The 19,156-nt window shown below is 38.8% G+C and overlaps 1 protein-coding gene across 1 annotated transcript in view; it reads left to right on the top strand.

Moving 5' to 3' along the window:
- col27a1b (collagen, type XXVII, alpha 1b) overlaps positions 1-19,156 on the top strand; it is a 591,032-nt gene that overhangs the window by 12,941 nt on the left and 558,935 nt on the right. Inside the window, exon 2 of the mRNA XM_059993655.1 lies at positions 12,439-12,509. Within this exon, the coding sequence (XP_059849638.1) occupies positions 12,439-12,509 (71 nt within the window). The remainder of the gene's footprint in view (positions 1-12,438; positions 12,510-19,156) is intronic.

Below are 19,156 nucleotides of genomic sequence, written 5' to 3'. Positions count from 1 at the left end.
TAACACCAGTAGGCAAATATTTCAATCAGTTTAAAAGATTACATTTTCTAAGTTTGTCTCATTTTATGCAGCAATAAATGTTTGCCTGGTATTATTATGCAATAATATGCTATTCTGTGCAAATATCCTTCTTACTATTCAAAGTTTTAATACTGTAGAAGCTTTTTAAAAGGGAATTCTCAGTGATGTTAAGAATGTTTAAAGTGGAAGAGTTTTATTACAACATTATCTCCTAAAGAGTTGAATACCCCAATTCCACCCACCAGTCCCCAAAAACATTTCTAAGGATTGATACGTTTCTTTTAAATAGCTTTGAATTCTACAAAGTTGATTAGCTGAACAATTATATTCCACAAAGAACAATATTGAGTGAAATTTCCTAATATACTTCAATAAAAGAGAAAGCTGTTATATCTCTGACAGCCTGGCAGAGGACCAATGGATTCCCTAGCGCACTCAGAAAAATAAAATTCACCCTGATAAGCTGCAGGAAGCTTGTAGATTAGTAGTGAGTATCCGTAATAAAGGCTTGTAATTGTCCTCTGAAGAAATCCAAGGCACTGACTCATAGGAGGAAATAACTACAAGAGATTGATTGACACACTTGAGTCTCAACTGCAACTCTGTGTTTAAGTGAGAATTAATAGATTCTTTAATCTATTTCAATTCAGTAATCTTTAGATACTCAGATGAATGACAGAGATGTATTGTACATGCATACTTTGACAATAAAGTGAACCTTTGAATTTTTGAATGAAAAGGCATGGTGTGTAATGGGAGGAAAAGGATTCATTGGATAAGGCTGTATTTGCAGATTAAAAGTATCAGCTTTAAGATGAAGTTGATTGTGTTTGTATTAACAGTAATATTTTATTTTCTCAGGATTTCAGAATCAGGTTTATCATTGCTGAAATTCGTTGTTTTGCAACAACGCTACAGTGCAAGGCATAAGGGCAACCATAAGTTATAATAAGAAATATTTAAAAGCAGTGCAAAAAGAGAAATCTGACAGAGGTGAAGGAAATGTTCCTAAACTCAGTATTTTCCAGTAAAGGGCATTTATTGCTCATCTTCAATTGACCAGGGAAGCTAGTGATGAGCTGGATACATGTCATTTCACTCCCATATTACCTTGGTATTCACATTTGAATTTAAATTTAATACATTTTGATCCTTAGACTGTCTTGATTAATGTTGGTAAACGATGGACTCTCCTGTTATATCTATTTGCACTGTTGGTAGAAAACCATAGTCTCCAATGTGCTTAGCTTTGCCAGATTTTAATCATGCTTCATAAAAGGATATTCTGACATCCGTTACTGGGATTCTTTTGAAAAGGAGCAAAGTTGGAACCATATGTGGTAACCATGTGTTGGTTTGATCTTAACAACTAGTACACTGTTTTAATAATTTGAGAACATCATGTTTTAACCAAGCTTTATTAGGAACTTCCTGTTATCAAGTTCTTGATTTCTTTCACAAATGGACCTGCCAGCCATGAACATGTGTTTGAGTATATGCTTAAAATCATTGGCGTTCACTTCTTACAGTTGATGATGCTTTAAGCATTAGACCTTTTTGTTGACCTGAAGTCACAATTCAGTCATGGCTCCAGTCAGCTTATTTTTGCCTAGATTCTCCTTTATTTTATGTGCATTGTGATCTTGGCTGTTTTTTTTACATGCTGCACTGGATAAACTGGCTTGTTTTAGCAATTTGCATTTTTCTCAAGTGACGCTGTATCATCTATTGCCTGGATCTAAGTTGTGAGCTCTTTGGCTAAAAATGATCAGCTATGAAGCTCGCAAGAATCACACATTTACTCTGACTCAACAACTTCTGTACTCTTTACTCCTGTGGCAGCCTCTGCTCCTTAACAAAGATCTTAATTGTTGCACCTGCTCTCCATACTTTTCTCGCTTGATGGCTCTAACTTTTCATCTCTCTCATCAGTCTTTTGAAGAACCTTATCTGAAGTGTGTTGACCCTGCCCACATCAGCAATTCTTTTTCTCTTCCTTCAGTGGTGCTTTTCCACTGTCAACCTACATGAAGTACTCTCAGAGGTCTTTCTGCACCTGAGGAGCCCAATCAAAGTGCTTATTGTTTTTGAATGCCCCATTGGTTTTACTTTAGCTTGGCTGTGCAGAGCCAAGGTTTATTGTGTGGACAGAGTAACCTTTTTGTAAAACCGTGACCAGGGAAAATTCTTGCAAAAGTCATAATTGAACAAATACTGCTGTCCAAAATTCTTTGCAAATATACTTTATTTCAAAGTATGTAAAACGTGTGGAAGAGTCACCCTTAATGGAGTTAATGCCTCCATTAAATGACCTTTAACTTGAGTTGCTTACCTGCATGTATAATGTGAAATTTTCTCCTTTTGAGTGGTGTGCTTTGAAACAGGAAGGGGGTCAAATGTGTTGGAAGAGATGGCTTCTCAGAAACCCGATACCTTTCTTTCTAATTGCACTTTTCATCTAAATGTGCGAATCTGTATGTAGCGATCTCTTTCAGGATATGTTGATTTTTTAAATATTAACCAGTGTTAGGTGAAAATTGGGCTTTCAATGCTGTATGTAATTCTGAGATTCTTGGAGCCTGCTGCTGAAATGGAAACATTTTGGATAAATAGATACTGCAGGCTCAGAGGATGTACTCCTTATCTGACTTTGACTTTGTAAAAGGATTTCTTTTATTGTTGACAGATTGTGTAGCAAACTTCAGAGAAAGTTTTGTTAGATTTTCTGAAGTTGGCTGCTCACTTTCTGGACTTTGTAGCTGATGATTTGATAATTCGACTTTGATACAGTTAATAGGGTAACATTGTGAAAGCCAACAATGGGAGAAAGATTAGTAAAATGATCCTGCTTGCAAGCGACCATGTAGGAGGCTATATCCCTGATTTCTGTAATCTTTGGAAGTTGAAGATATTGCAAAAGATTATGGTTATGGCAGATTTGCAGTTTGCAGCAAAAAGATTTTCTCCTTCCTGGGTATGGTAAACATACTTTTCAAGTATTAGCTGGATCACCATCATCCTCATTTGCTCTGACTGGAGATTGTTCTTGCAGTCTTAGCCAGAATCTTAAAAGGTAATTGCTGTCTTGTTGTAGAAGGTGACTAAGTATATGAATTTTCCATCGAATGAGACATGTTTGGAGGAGGGTCAGAACTGATAGCTCAATATTCCAGGGTTCCTTTGTTTTTAGACAGAGTGGGAGCAGTTATAGAATTTATAAGGTAGGAGGCATTGTGAATAATGAAGTAGGTTTTCAAAGCTTGCAGAGAGATTTAGGCCAGTTAGAAGAGTGGGCTGAACGATGGCAGATGGAGTTTAATGCTGATAAGTGTGAGGTGCTACATTTTGGTAGGAATAATCCAAATAGGACATACATGGTAAGTGGTAGGGCATTGAGGAATGCAGTAGAACAGAGTGATCTAGGAATAATGGTGCACAGTTCCTTGAAGGTGGAATCTCATGTGGATAGGGTGGTGAAGAAAGCTTTTGGTAAGCTGGCCTTTATAAATCAGAGCATTGAGTATAGGAGTTGTGATGTAATGTTAAAATTGTACAAGGCATTGGTAAGGCTGAATTTAGAGTATTGTGTACAGTTCTGGTCACTGAATTATAGGAAAGATATCAACAAAATAGAGAGAGTACAGAGAAGATTTACTAGAATGTTACCTGGGTTTCAGCACCTAAGTTACAGGGAAAGTTGAACAAGTTAGGTCTTTATTCTTTGGAGCGAAGAAGGTTGAAGAGGGACTTGATAGAGGTATTTAAAATAATGAGGGGGATAGATCGAGTTGACATGGATAGGCTTTTTCCATTGAGAGTAGGGGAGATTCAAACAAGAGGACATGATTTGAGAGTTAGGGGGCAAAAGTTTAAGAGTAAAATGAGGGGGAATTTCTTTACTCAGAGAGTGGTAGCTGTGTGGAACGAGCTTCCAATAGAAGTGGTAGAGGCAGGTTCGGTATTGTCATTTAAAGTAAAGTTGGATAGGTATATGGACAGGAAAGGAATGGAGGGTTATGGGCTGAGTGTGGGCCAGTGGGACTAGGTGAGTGTAAGTGTCGGCATGGACTAGAAGGGCCGAGATGGCCTGTTTCCTTGCTGTAATTGTTATATGGTTAAAGAAGGAGTGGTGGCATTACTTGAAAGGGAACATGTCATGGGAGTGCTCAGTAAGGACAGACTGGACAGTCAGACTAGGCTCATCTAGTGAGGCTTTAAGGGTAGAACTGAGGAATAACAAAGTTATGACTGGGTTAATGGGATTATATTACAGAACATCCAACAGGATTTAGAGGAGCAAATTTATAGAAAGATCGCAAACATTAGGTTGTGATAGTAGGTGATTTTAACTTTCCACATATTGATTGGGTTCTCCCACACTGTGAAAGGGCTGGATGAGAAAGAGTTTGTCAAGTGTGTTCAGAAAAGTTTTCATAATCAATACATAGAAGGCCCAACTAGAGAGAGTGCAGTACTATACCTCCTATTAGGGAATGAGACGGGGCAGGTGACAGAGGTTTGTGTAGGGGAGTCCTTTAGTTTAGTGATCATAATGCCACTATTTTCAAGGGAAGAGGATAGTTCTGGTCCTCTGGTTGAGATTCTAAATTGGAAAAAAGCCACTTTTGATGGTATCAGAAAGGATCTGGAGTGTATGAATCGGGACAAGTTGTTTTCTGACAAAGGTGTACTTGGTAAATGGAAGGCCTTCAAAAGTGAAATTTTAAGAGTACAGAGTTTGTATGTTCTTGTCAGAATAAAAGGCAATGATAAGTGGTTTAAGAGACCTTGGTTTTTGAGAGATATTGAGGCCCTGGTTATGAAATGAAAGAAAGCACTTAAGAAGGAAATCAAGAGTGCTAAAAGAAGGCATGATGTTGCTCTAGCAGACAAGGTAAAGGAGAATCCTAACAGAGTTTCTACAGATATACTGTATTAAGAGCAATGTCCTGCATGAGAAGTTGGTCAAGAAGCTTAAGTCACTCGGCATTCAAGATGCAGTAGTAAATTGGATTAAGCATTGGCTTCAAAGAAGAAGAAAGAGAGTGGTAGTGGGTGATTACCTCTCTGACTGGAAGCCTGTGATTACTGGAGTACCGTAGGGATCGGTACTGGGTCTGTTGTTGTTTGGCGTCTGTATCAACAATCTGGATAATAATGTGGTAAACTGGATCAGCAAACTTGTGGATGGCACCATGATTAGCAGTGTAGTGGACTGTGTGGGAGATTTTCAAAGCTTGTAGCAAGATCTGGACCAGCTGGAAAAATGAACTGAAAAATGACAGGCAGTCTTGCATGGTGAGTGGTAGGTGAGCGGAGTGTCGTAGAACAGAGGGATGTGGGAATACAGGCCCATAATTCCTTGAAGTTGTCAGTACAGGTAATTAGTGTCATAAAAAAAGCTTTTGGCACATTGGCCTTCATCAATCAATGTATTGAGTACAGGAGTTGGGTTGTTTCGATGATATTCTATAAGATGTTTGTGAGGCCTGATTTGGAGTATTGTGTGCAGTTTTTGTCACCTACCTACAGGAAAGATGTAAATAAGATTGAAAGAGTGCAGAGAAAATTTACAAGGATGTTGCCAGGACTTGAAGACGTGATTCATAGGAAATGGTTGAATAGATTAGGACTTCATTTCCTAGAAAGTACAGCAGAAGATTGAGAGGAGATTTGATCGAGTATACAAAATTATGAGTGGTATAACTTGGATAAGTGCAGGCAGGCTTTTTCCACTGACGTTGGTTGAGACCAACTATAAGTTATAGGTTACAGGTGATAGATGAAATGTTTCAGGTGAACATGAGGGGGAATTTCTTCATTCAGTGTGCGGTAGGAGTGTGGAATGAACAAGTGGTGAATGTAGAATCGATTTCAACATTTAAGAGAAGTTTGGATAGGTACATGGATGGGAGGGGTATGGAGGGCTATGCTCCGGGTGTAGGTTGATAAGATGTGACAGATTAATGGTTCAGTGCGGACTAGATGGGCTGAAAGGCCTGCTTCTGTGCTGTAGTATTCTATGACTCTATGGCTCTATCTGAATGGCCTTGATATTGAGGCCCTGGTTGGTTTACCATTAGTGGTTTACCAACCCCATGAGTGTTGACATCAGCTGGAGGAGCTTCCAATCTATCAACATGCAACTAACTTATGACCACAAAACTGGCTTTCTGCAAATATATGCAGGATTTCAAAATGCATGTCATGATTCTGTTGTCTATGACGTATTCACACAAGCGTACAGGATCCAAGCAAGATGACAAAAATCTTTAAGAGAATTTTTAGCTTGCATGAGAAGATGCATGAAGTATCATAAGTAAGATTGATGAATTACAAGTCAGAAGTTGCATAGAGTTATGATGTTTTGGTGATAATGCAAACCGTGTGCAAAACAGGACATATTTGGTTCTGAATATGCCTGGATACTATGTACTCAAGTACGATAAAAAAGAAAGAAATGGGAGAGTATAAGATGGTGAGGTTTCATTACTGGATCAGGAGAATGCCATTTGCAATGAATGACACAAGGGGTAGGCCATTTAGAACAGAGTTGAGGAAAAACTTTTTCACCCAGTGAGTTGTGGATCTATGGAATGCTCTGCCTCAGAAGGCAGCGGAGGCCAATTCTCTGGATGCTTTCAAGAAAGAGTTAGATAAAGCTCTTAAAGATAGTGGAGTCAGGGGATATGAGGAGAAGGCAGGAGTGGGGTACTGATTGTGTATGATCAGCCATGATCACATTGAATGGCGGTGCTGGCTCGAAGGGCCGAACAGCCTATTCCTGCACCTATTGTCTTTTTGTTCTGGTGGAAAGGCTAAATGGAAGCAAACTTGCAGAGAAATGTGGAAACTATAGAAAAGTGGTAACAGATACTTCAAGGTATTTGTATAAAATGGGGTAAATTTAAAAGTCAAAGATGGGGGAGAGATTTCTAAGAAATCTTCCTTATGATTACTATATGTTTTTAGTATTGCCAGTAAAGAACATTGCCTGATCTGATACTGTGGGCTGAGTCAAGCCAAAGGTAGCAGTGTTTTCCCATTCACACTGCTATACTTGACCTGCTTCATATCACAGCATCATGAGGTTTGGGTTCTATAAGATGGTGAAATGTAGAGTTAAAATCCTTAATTGGGAGACTGCCAATTTCATTGAGAATGGATCCGGCCAGGTTAAATTAAAATCAAAAATTGGCAGAAAACTGTTGCTGAGCAATGAATAGCCTTCAAAAAGGAAATGGTTCAAGCAGAGTCTTGATCAGAGGGAAAAGGTAGAGCAAGCAAAGCCAGAGCTCCTCTGAATAACGAAAGGAATGGAGAGTAATATCAAGCTATGAAAGGGATGTATTCTAGTGCTAGATTCATAACATTAGTGAGAAAGATGACGGCAGAGAAAGATCTGAGAGAAGTAAATAAAGGAAGAGTATTGGACTAGAGCCAACAAAAAGCGGACATGAAGTCTTCTATCTGTGTGCAAGAAATAGACAAGTAGTCAGGGAAAGGGTGGAGCCACAGAGGTGATTCATACATGGAGTCAGAGTCCGTTTCAGAGATTACTGAATGCATTTCCTGTATTAGTCAGAAGTAAAGAAGATGCTGCAAAAGTGGAGAGTGTTGATAATGTACAGTGGCTAAGAATTGTTGTGGAGGTGCTGGGTATTTAATTACAATTCCAGATGGGATATGGCCTAGGTTGCTGAGAGCTGTAATTGTAGAGGTGATGACCACAATCTTCCACAATTCTTTAGAAATGTGGTGATGCTAAAGGACTCGAAAATTGCAAATGCAGTTATGTCCCTGCTCAAACAGGATGTGAAGAGAAACTGCCAAATCAGTATGGTATGTCTGTCATTTTAGTGATAAGGGTGAAGAAGTAGCTAGGATTAATAATCAGAGGAAAATAATCAAAATTTGGTTATGTATGGATTAATAAAGGAAAGCCAACAAGAATTACTTTAAGGCAGATCTCGCATAAAAGAGTTTGATATGAGAGTGGTTGCTGATGAGAGCAATGCAGTTGCTGTTGTACATCTGAACCTTTTGATAAAATGTCACATAAAAAGTTAGCCAGAAAATTCAAAGTCCATTGAATAAAAGCAGCAATGGCAACATGTAATTAAGATTGGCCTACTAAAAGTAATAGGGAAGTGATAAATAGTAGTTTCTCAGGCTGGAGGAAAGTATGCTATAAAGCTCCCCAAGGAACTACCACTACTTCTTTTGATCTATTAATCAACTGAGTGCTTAAAAACACCATTTCAGTAGTTAAGATGACACAGTTTGTTAATCTATTCCTATGGATACACTTACTGCTTTTATTATCACAGACTTTGGTAGCAGATAAGACACTAACAATCTGAAACCATTGTCTCAAAGTGTGCTAAATAATATGAGTAAAGCATAATTTTTGGTTATTTTTACTTGTGCTGTCAGACATTTCTCTGTATGTATTTACTTTGTCCCTGTAAAGATAAATTAACTTTTTGGCTTTCTGTGAAAATCGTATTTTCGCTTGTTTAGAATGACAATATGAAAAAAGGAATTTGACCACTGTTTAACAGCAGTGCCTTCAAGTGCAAGTCAGGTCCATGTTTTGGATCAAAATCTCTCTGCTATGATGGGCACCATATGAAGATGAAGAAAGACACTTTCTTCATTATGCTGCATAATAGACAACCCTCAGTCTGTACGACCATGCTGAGGCTTATGTAATCTCAAGCTTGATCAGAGCTGGTACTATGACCCCTCTTGATGATGGAATTGTTGCCCCCTAACTAGAACAGGTCAGCATCATTTGTTATTCCCAGTGCTGCTTAATTGCTGCTCAACATTGAACACTACTGATTTGTCAGCTGGGGAAGATGATAGTAATCAGCAAGAGATTTCCTTTTCCTTTTCCATACTTGATCTAATGCATTAACACTTATAGATCTGGAGTCAATCTTAGTTATTCCCGCAATCATTTCTCATGCTGGTGGGAGAAAGTATACCCTAGAATCATGCTGGAGCGGTCTGGGGTGTTGATTGAAAGTTATATGTTATGTATGTGAAAATGTTATCCAGTCTTTGTTTGACCAGTGGGAATTGTCTCCCAGTTTGCTATTATTTTCCGTATGTTTGTGATGAGGATGCTGCAAGGTTGAGTTGGCCAGAGGTCACGTTACCGTGCCTCAATTGATGGTGGGTAATTCATGTGATTATATTCTTATTTAGTTTAAACTTTGTGGATTCTGATTGGACAGAAAAGCTTGCTGGATTGGGGTGGCATGGTAGCATAGCGGTTAGCATAATGAATTAGCAATAGAATTTGTATGTTCCCCCCAATATCACATGGTTTCATAGGACATAGAACATAGACATCTGCAGCATATTGCAGGCCTTTCGGCCCACAATGTTATGCCGACCATGTAACCTACCATCTATTTTTCTAAGCTCCATGTACCTATCCAAGAGTTTCTTAAAAGACCCTATTGCATCCGCCTCCACCACCGTTGCCGGCAGTGCATTCCACGCACCCATCACGCTGTGTGATAAACTTACCACTGACATCCCCTTTGTACCTACTTCCAAGTTTCCTCCCACGGTCCAAAGACATACGGATTGATAGGTTAATTGGTCATTGTAAATGGTCCTGTGATTAGACTAGGGTTGAATTAGGGTCGCTGAGCAGCACGTCCTGCAGCCCAGGAGGGGCTACTCTGCACAGTGTCTCAATAACATTTAAAAAAATCTGCATCTACTAAATGTGACTTCCATTATATATATAAATCTTTGAAGGTGGGAGGATAGGTTGAAATAGACTAAAATAAAAAGAATTCTTATCTTCAAAATATATTAACAATGCTTTTCCTAAACTCTTTCTCTGGGTACATCAGAGTTTTGAAGATGAAAAGCCAAAGGAGGGCAAATGGATTCTCCTAGCCTACATTAGCTTTTATAACACACAGGGTTGGCTTCAGCTAGTAACTAGTTCATGTCCATTCCCAGTCATCTTGCAATAGGACATAATATAAAGCTGTTAGAGAGGATGCAGAAAAAAGATTAGTATAAAGGTCCTGGGCATGAAGGAGATCAGTTATTTGGCTAGCCTATAGAAGCTGAGATGTTTCTTAGAAGACTGAAAGATCTTAAAGAGATCTTCAATTTTGTTAAACTTTAGACCAAATAAGTAACAATTGGAGCTGTTGACAGTAAAAGTGTGAACTTGATATTGTTCACATATTGAGAGTAAATGGCTTGAGACAACCTGTTAGCTATGCCTTATTTGTTGCATAGTTTTTCATCCATTTCAAAATTCAATGGTTGTATCATTCTAGCCAAGGCCTAGCTCTCAGAATTGTTGACTGCAATTTCCCTAGTCCTATACAAACCTGGTGTGGATGTGGAGAATTTATCTTGCTAGGCCAAAGTACCAACAAATTTAGTGCTAAGGTGCAGGCTGTGCAAGGACTTTGCTGAGTTTGCCCCAGCCCCAAAAACCCTTAAAAAGCTTGACAGCTGTCAAAGCCTAGCCCTGAAATTTGTTGCAAAAGTTGTGGTTCCATTACAAATTAAATATACAATTAACTATGTAGATTGATTAAGAAACAAAATCTTTAAATAATTACAAAATAAACTAAAATAATTTTATAGGTTCTTTCCTCTTTGGTCCATAATCCATAGCCATACAATCCCTGTTAATTAAAACGAGTGTGTTATAAATCCTGCATCAGGTCTAATCTGGATCAGTGGAGACTGAGGAATCTCAGAAGGAGAATGCACAGCAGCAGATCTCAATGGGATGTCTAACTGTGACGAACAACACAAACAAAACGCTGGAAGAACTCAGCAGGTCAGGCAGCATCAATGGAAATGAATAAACAGTCAACATTTCAGGCCAAGGCCCTTCTTCAGGACTGGAAAGGAAAGGGAAAAATGACAGTGGAAAGAGGGGGAGTGGGGAGTGGAGACTGGCCTCAGCTCTCATCTTCTAACTAATCGTCCTTCCCCCCCCCCCCCACCTTTTCATTCTGGCGTCTCCCCTCTTTCTTTTCCAATTCTGAAAAAGGGACTCAGCCTGAAAAATCTAATGTTTATTCATTTCCATAGACGCTGTCTGACCTGCTGAGTTCCTCCAGCACTTTGTGTGTTTGTTGCTTTGGATTTCCAGTATCTGCAGAATCACTAGTTAATATAATTAACTTTGAAGAACACTTTGAGATCAGGAGCTCCCTGACTCCTTGATAAGCTGATCTTCCAGCTGTTTATTTACATGAATGTAAAAAAAACAAAGCCTCTGAAAGAGATTTGTGGTCATTTCATTTTGTGTGTGTTGTGGGGGTGGGGGAGCATGCACACGCACAGCCTTGATTTGGGAACAGCCTGAGGATATGAAGTACCACATGTCTGAAAGTCGTTACTTTTGCATTGCACCTTAAACTTTTGGATGAACTGTCTCCAGAAAAATGTGGGTGAATTTGCCTGTTGCTTCAGGTTTTTGTCAACACCAGTGCAGTTGTGTTGTGGCTGTCAATATCTTTGTTGTGTTCTTCATAAGTAACAGTATCTGCAAGAAAATGCTGTTAACATTGTTGGTGAAGCAGCCTGCCAAGTACAGTTCACCAAATTCTGCATCCAGAACTAAGTAGTTTCAGATTTGAAATTGTCCTAAAGTGTCCCCATATGTTTACTTGTAATATTGATAATGTGACAAATTAAGCCACAACAACATAATACCTACCTTTCCTTTCAGTTAGTCGTGACGAAGGGCCTCGGCCCGAAACATCAACTGTGCTGCTTCCTATAGATGCTGCCTGGCCTGCTGTGTTCCACCAGCATTTTATGTGTGTTGTTGTTTGAATTTCCAGCATCTGCAGATTTCCTCGTGTTTGCCCAATATAATACCTGTGTAGATTTGTAAAGATAAATATTGTAAAGTATAGTTTTATAGTAGAGAAGATGGAATTTTGTATTTTGATAACAATGTAAATAAATAATATCTTCAGATTTACACGTGTACTACCCAATTCATCATCAAGCTTAAATCTACCAGTTCCATTATTAGTTACGTTTACAAATTAGAATTTCCAGTTTTAAATTGAACTTCAAAATGAATTTGAGTTTTTCATTCCTGAAATATGATGATTAGGAGATTATCTTAAAAGAATTTAATCAGATAGGATATGAAAACTCAATGTTAATTGCACGTGGAATATATGGCTGTTTATGATTGAGGAACATTTAAGACATTTTTCTGGCTGTAATCCCAGAACTGGAGGCCTTACTTTGCTGAATCTATTGTGTTAGAGACAAAGATGTAACAAAGAAATATGACACTTTTGCACTGGCACATAATATAAGATGATAAACAGATAAATGTAGTTTATTTTCAAAAATTCTAATCTATTCTATAATCTTTTCTAATCTAATCCCTAGGAGAGCCCTAATCCTCTGCGCTGTATTGTACTGTACTTGTTGTCTGGGACTTGCACAAGTACTGCCTGAAGGTAAGATGCATCTCATTAATACAAAAATTGCAGGAATTGGAAATCTGAAATAAAACCAAAAGCTGAAGGAGATACTTAGCATTTTTATGCAGCATTGGGGGGGGGGGGGAGAAAATTTAACTTTTTCAGAGCATTTAGTATTTGAAATTAATTCACTACATGGCAATGGTTCAAATAAAAAAAATGAGTCTAGACCTCTCCTTCTAAGAGACTGAAAATTTGGAATAAATGTCAAAGATACAGAGGCAAATAATTAAATTGCATTTTATAGGTTGTATACACTGCGGATCTAGTGCACTTGCCAAAGGAAGTGATTGGCAATGTTTTGAATGGGATGCCAGTCAAACGAGCTGTTTTGTCCTGGAAGGTGTCAAGCTTTTTAAATGTTTTAATGTGGTTAGGGCTGAAGAAATTCAATTGCTGTATTCTTGAAGTGTATCCCATAGTTGGTGAAGGACATCTTAAATGGTCAAAGTGCAACCATCTGCATATTGTAACACTGGACTGCAAATAGTGTTTTCTTTCAGAGGCCTGTTGACTTCAGTTATAGCAGGGTGTCACCCAGTCAAATGCTGATATCAAGGTGAATCACTCAACCATTTATCTTCCACCTCTCACTAGAAAACAGCTTTTCAGTCAACATTTAAGCCATGTGTTATGTATTCACTATTACAGTAATATTTGAGTAATATTGTAAATATATTGTTTGATCAAGCATTCTTTGTTATTTACATACTGCATTGTAGGTTATATGTAAAAGTACATAAATGGCATACATCAGTATGTCATCATGTCATATGGCCATGCCTTGCTTAAAGTAAAATGAAGTCAGACTCATTTTCTCAGCTCCATTGTTTTTCTTCCAATTAGTTTTATGTTTTTGAGTTACAAAACATAACAGTGGTGAAAAGGAAGATTTAAATAAACCCAAGACAACTACCTACCTTTTGAAACATGTTTTTTAAAAAAAAAGCACAGCAAGAAACGGTTTGGTAAAAAAACAGTACAGACATTTTTCTTTGGAGAAGCATATTTTCTTTGCAAAAGGAAGGATGATTGAGTTAAAAAAGGGCAGTAAACAGAAGAATTCATAGGTTCATAAACACTACTGGGTGATGATCATAAATAATAAAAAAGAGCAGAAATAGCCGGCTACTTCAGAAAGATAGGTGTATTCCATTGCATTACAGATAACTAGCTCATATACACTGAGCAAATTGAGCAGTATTTTCAAGCAAATGGAATAGCCAATGAGAACAAGTACCAATTTTCCTGAGTGCATTGGTGGAAAAGCATATGGTTTGCTTTAAAGTTTAACTCCTCCAAACAAACCAGTCGAAATGAATTTTGTTGATATTGTGATAGTAATGCAGGAAAATTTAAGAACTGAAAATTGATTGCCAAAGACTTCAGGTTTCATAAGCAAAATCAAACCAAAGGGTAGTCCATTTCAGCATATTTGGCTGAATTGAAGACATTGACTAAACATTGTCAGTTCAGTGATGGGCTTAATGATGCAAGGAGAGATTGTTTAGTTTGTGGAATCTTACAGGAAAGCATTCAAAATGACTCCTAACTGAAGCATAATTTACATTTAAAAGAGCAGTTGAAATAGCTCAATGGAAATCAGTGGAAACAGCAGAGATGTAATTGAGTTGCAGTCAATATTAAATGTGGGCATGAACAAGATTGCAACATCTAACCAAAAACCTTCTTGGCTGAACAAATTGTGTTGCTGTTATGGGTAGGGCTCACGTACACCAGACTGACACAGATTTAACTATATAACCATATAACAATTACAGCACGGAAACAGGCCATCTCGGCCCTTCTAGTCTGTGCCGAATGCTTACTCTCACCTAGTCCCACTGACCCACACTCAGCCCATAACCCTCCATTCTTTTTCTGTCCATATACCTATCCAATTTTACTTTAAGGGCGAAACTTGCAGAAAATGCAACAAAGTAGGTCACATACAAAGAGTATTTCAGGCAGACAAAAATAAATGGACAGCACAGAGAAGCGATAAAGATAAAAAGTCAAGTTGCAGATTGCAAAAAGGTATTAATCTGCATGCTGTTGATGAAAAATCTGAATGATGAGAGTGACACATGACTGAGTAGCCTTGAGATTTACAATGTGGCTTACAAGCAATATAGTTTACAGCAGAAATGAATGACAAAATAATTAAAGTGGAATTGGAGACTGCCTCAACTGCTTCAGTCATTCCACAAAATGAACTTGAATGGCATTTTGAAGATACTGGACAGAAGCCTGCAGATATCTAACTAAGAACATATAATGGAAAAAAGATCATACCTGTGGACTGACGTTTGTAACAGTGAAATATGACAACCCAAAAGCCACATTTGGGCTTGTATGTGGTAAACCAGGAGCATTGTGGAGAGGTGATTGGCGAAGACAACTATAATTTCATCCACCATTTGCATACCACACCCCCTGCAACAGAGTCAACAGAAAACACATTAAGAAAGGTACTGGATGATGCCACATCAGTGTTCAAGGATGACATGGGAAAACTCAAATATATCAAGGGTAGAACGGTTTTAGATGAAAATGCCACACCCAAGTTTTGCAAAGCCAGACCGGTTCCTTACACCATCTATGATAAAGTAGCTGGTGAGCTAGATCACCTGGAGGCTGAAGAAATTCTTTCCAGGTTGAGTGAAGCCCACAGACAACTCCAGTAAGCAAAAAGAATAAATTTGTCAGGATCTGTGGTGATTTTAAGGCCAACATCAACCCAGTACTGAAAATTGATCAACACCCTTTGCCCAGGTTAGAGGATATCTTTACAAACCTTTTCTGGGGGGAAACACTTCAGCAAAGTGGACTGAGCTGAGGCCCACCTACAGATGGAGATGGAAGAAGAGTCCAAAGTGTTTCTAACTATAAACTCTCACGAAGGGTTTTATCGCTATACTAGACTCATTTTTGGAGTAGCATCTGCACCTGTACTCTGACAAGAAGCTATGGACTAGGTGCTGCAAAGCTGCCCAGGCACTCAATTTTACCTGGATGACATCATTGTTACCAGTAAGGAAAACAAGGAACTCCTCCAAAATCTTAAGACAGTATTAAAAATATCAGAAGATTATGGTCTCAGAGCACGACGCAGCAAGTGTGAATTCTTTAAACCAAGCATCACTTACTGTGATCACACCATTGATGCAAAAGTGTTATAGCAGTATGCTGAAAAAAGTCAAGCCCTGGTGGATGCACCAAGGTCAAAGAACATGTCACAGTAGTAGTCCTTTTGAGGATTTGCCAATTACTTATAGATCCCTGTCAAACCTGATTACTGTACTCCACCCCTTATACTCAATACTCTTGATCAGGAAGAAATGGCAATGCAGTGTGAGGTGGCTTTCCAAAAAGAAAAGGAAGTGGTGATGTCAAACATTGTAGTCACATGTTATGATTCACACCATCCAGTGAAGCTTCCCATGCACTGCTCGGGATGCCGAAAGGCTCAGGAGAAAGGTGTCCAGAGCTGTCAGAACCACTTCCTGCTGTGCCAGAGTCAACTCCTACAACCACCACGGAGGAGGCCCCAGAACCTGAGATCGTTGCACAGTCACAAGTCTCACTTGTCAAGCAGAGTGGCCCTTCCACCCTTGTCAGAAAAGACATTACCCCACAAGAGTAGGAAATCCTTCACAGCGATTAAATCTATTGACCTGAATGGGACAATTTAAAATTTACTATGATGTGTATATAAGTTGAGAGGCATTCTATATTGAGTTGGAGTTTATAGTTAATCAGGGAGGAGTGTTGTGTATTTAATATTTCAATAATATTTGAGTAATATTGTAAATATTTTGTTTGAGCATTCTTTGTTATTTACAAAATGCATTGCGGGTTATGTTCAAAATTACGTAAATGACATACGTCAAAAATGCCGCCACGTCATATGTGTGTGCCTTGGTTAAAATTAAAACAAAGTTAGACTCGCATTCTCGGCTCCCTTGTTTTTCTTCCTATTAGTTTCATGTAATGGCAACAATATAATGGGTTCTGGAGCTGCATGGTCCCAGTGAAATGCAATTAGAATTTAAATCTTACATCCATCCCACAATGTGAGGATATAAAGTATTTGTGTTATAATTCCACCGCAATATACAGACATATGAATTTAAAAGTCTAATGGCTTGTAGAAAGAAGCTGTCCCGTAGCCTGTCGGTCCTGCTTTAATGCTGTGGCACCGTTTGTCAGACGGAAGCAGCTGAGCAGTTTATGGTTGGGGTGACTGGCGTCCCTGATGATCTTCAGGCCTTCTTTCTGCCTCAATGTCCTCAATGGAGGGACGTTCACATCCATAGATGCGTTGGTCAGTCCGTACCACTCTCTACAGTGCCCAGCGATCAAGGTTGGTGCAGTTCCTGTGCCAGGTGGTGATACAGCTGGTCAAGAAGTACTCAATGGTACTCTTGTAGAATGTCTTGAGGATTTGGGGCTCATGCTGAACTTCTTCGGTTGTCTGAGGTGGAAGAGACTTTTTTGAGCTTTTTTTTGCCACAAAGCCAGTGTGTATAGTCCAGGTGAGATCATCGGTGACATGTAGACTGAGGAACTTGAAACTATTCGCCCTCTCAAATACAGACCCATTGATGCTGATCGGGTCGAGCCTGTCTCTGTTCCTCCTGTAATCCACAATCAGCTCTTTTGTTTTTTGGACGTTGAGGGAGAGGTTGTTATTTTGGCACCACTGGGTCAGGGTGTCACCCTCTCCTCTGTAGGCTGTCTCGTCACTGCTAGAGATAAGGCCGATCAAAGTCGTGACATCTGCTAATTTGATCAGTAGATTGGAGCTGCGTGTAGAAGCACAGTCATGAGTGTACGGGGTGTAGAGAAGGGGACTCAAACACAACCCTGGGGGGCACCTGTGTTGAGGTGCAGAGGTGAGGGAGCTCTGACAATCTGACTATCAGTGGGTTACTGCTTCACATGTTTGCTAAGCCACAGTTACTACCGTTAGGCTTCTCAGTGTCATATTTTTGTGATGTTGTTGGTGCTATGATCTGAAGGGGTCATCTTGCGATTCTGAAATATTGATGGCTTTATTTCCCAGTTATCAGCTTTCATTTTCTTTTTGGTAGTGCAGGTGATGAAGTTTAAATATATCTGATGGTTTTCAATGCATAGGTCACACCCAGCCACTTTAAATTTGTCTTTTACTATCTTAGCATTGTATTCTATTTTTTAGTTGCTTCACAGCATTATTTAGAGAACTGAAAGTTCTGAAGTTAAAAGTGTCCGAATCTCGAGCCAAATTTAAATGGCTGGAAGAACCCAGCATATCAGGCAGCATCTGTGGAAACAAAGGGATAGTCAATATTCTGGGTCAAGACCCTTCATCAGGACGTTGATGCAGAGTCTCAGCCTGAAAAGTCAGCTATCTCTTTCCTTCCACAGATGCTGCTTGACATGCTGAGTTTTTACAACAGTTTACTAAAAGTTATGGACTGGCTATTGCATCACATCTGTTTATCAGTTCAATTCCAGACCCATTTTTGATCAGAGTAAAGCAGTTCAAATCTACCATACTATCTGGTGTGAAATATTTTAATTTGCGATATGTTAATATTTCACTTGTGGCTCTGTTTATTTTAAATTTGTGACCCTAATTGAATATTATTTGTCTTTTGCTATTGTCAGTTGCAATACCATTATAAGATTTTAAGCAAATCTTTCACTAATGTTCCCACACTCAAATACAACCTACTGTAGTTGCGAAGCATTGAAGGCCAAGATGTGCTATTTTCAGTGAATTATATTGGCAATGGCAAGCTTGCATGAAAATAGCTCAGGACTGGTTTGACCTTTGTTAAAATAGCTGCTCAGGGAATAGGTTGGCAACAGAAAAATCGTAAGGCATCTATTAAATACAGTAAAAACACAAGTCTGCAGATACACATATCATGCCAGGAAATATACCGGCATCAATTACAGGATCATATTTTTGAGCACAATACCTTGTTCCATTCCTTGCAGCTCACCTGTATCCTTACCGGCCTCTGGTTATGTTTGTTTTTGTTGTTTTTTGGTACCCACAATTTTAGATGAAATGGCTTCTCGTTCTGTTGTGATGCCATTGACTCTACTTTTGACTTCTTTGGTCCTCTGACTCAAACAGTTGCACCAAATATACAAACTTATACTGACGTTTAACCTTTCTCTGGAGGTGTTGCATTATACAATTGTCAACCTGTGCTCTTGAAACCCACCTTTACTTCTTTCAGCACCCTCATCTGAGCTAAATATTGATTTTAAAATTTAATTTATTTTAACATTTGGAGATTTTTGGGAAACAGGAGTAGAGAATAGTTAAGACAAATGATGGAATGTCAGGAATTCCAGAATTCCTTGGTATTCTGGGAATCCCATGGGCATAGAAGTATTTTCAAATTTAACAGTAGATCCTCTATTTTCTTTCTGTTTCTTTTTTCATCAGATATCTGACTTGTTTGACAGGCAGTCAGGATGGAGGGAAAACTGGGATGAATTGCTGGGCCTCGTCCTAAGAGTAGTGACTTCAGTGAGGATGCTTGCTGGCACAGTTGTGTAAGTGTGGAGACTTCAGTGAGGATGCTTGCTGGCACAGTTGTGTAAGTGTGGTGACTTCA

This window comes from Hypanus sabinus, chromosome 18, assembly GCF_030144855.1.
Source record: "Hypanus sabinus isolate sHypSab1 chromosome 18, sHypSab1.hap1, whole genome shotgun sequence".
Lineage (NCBI taxonomy): Eukaryota > Metazoa > Chordata > Chondrichthyes > Myliobatiformes > Dasyatidae > Hypanus > Hypanus sabinus.
Note: the sequence above shows the minus strand (reverse complement) of the source record. Positions and strands in the feature narration are given on the sequence as shown.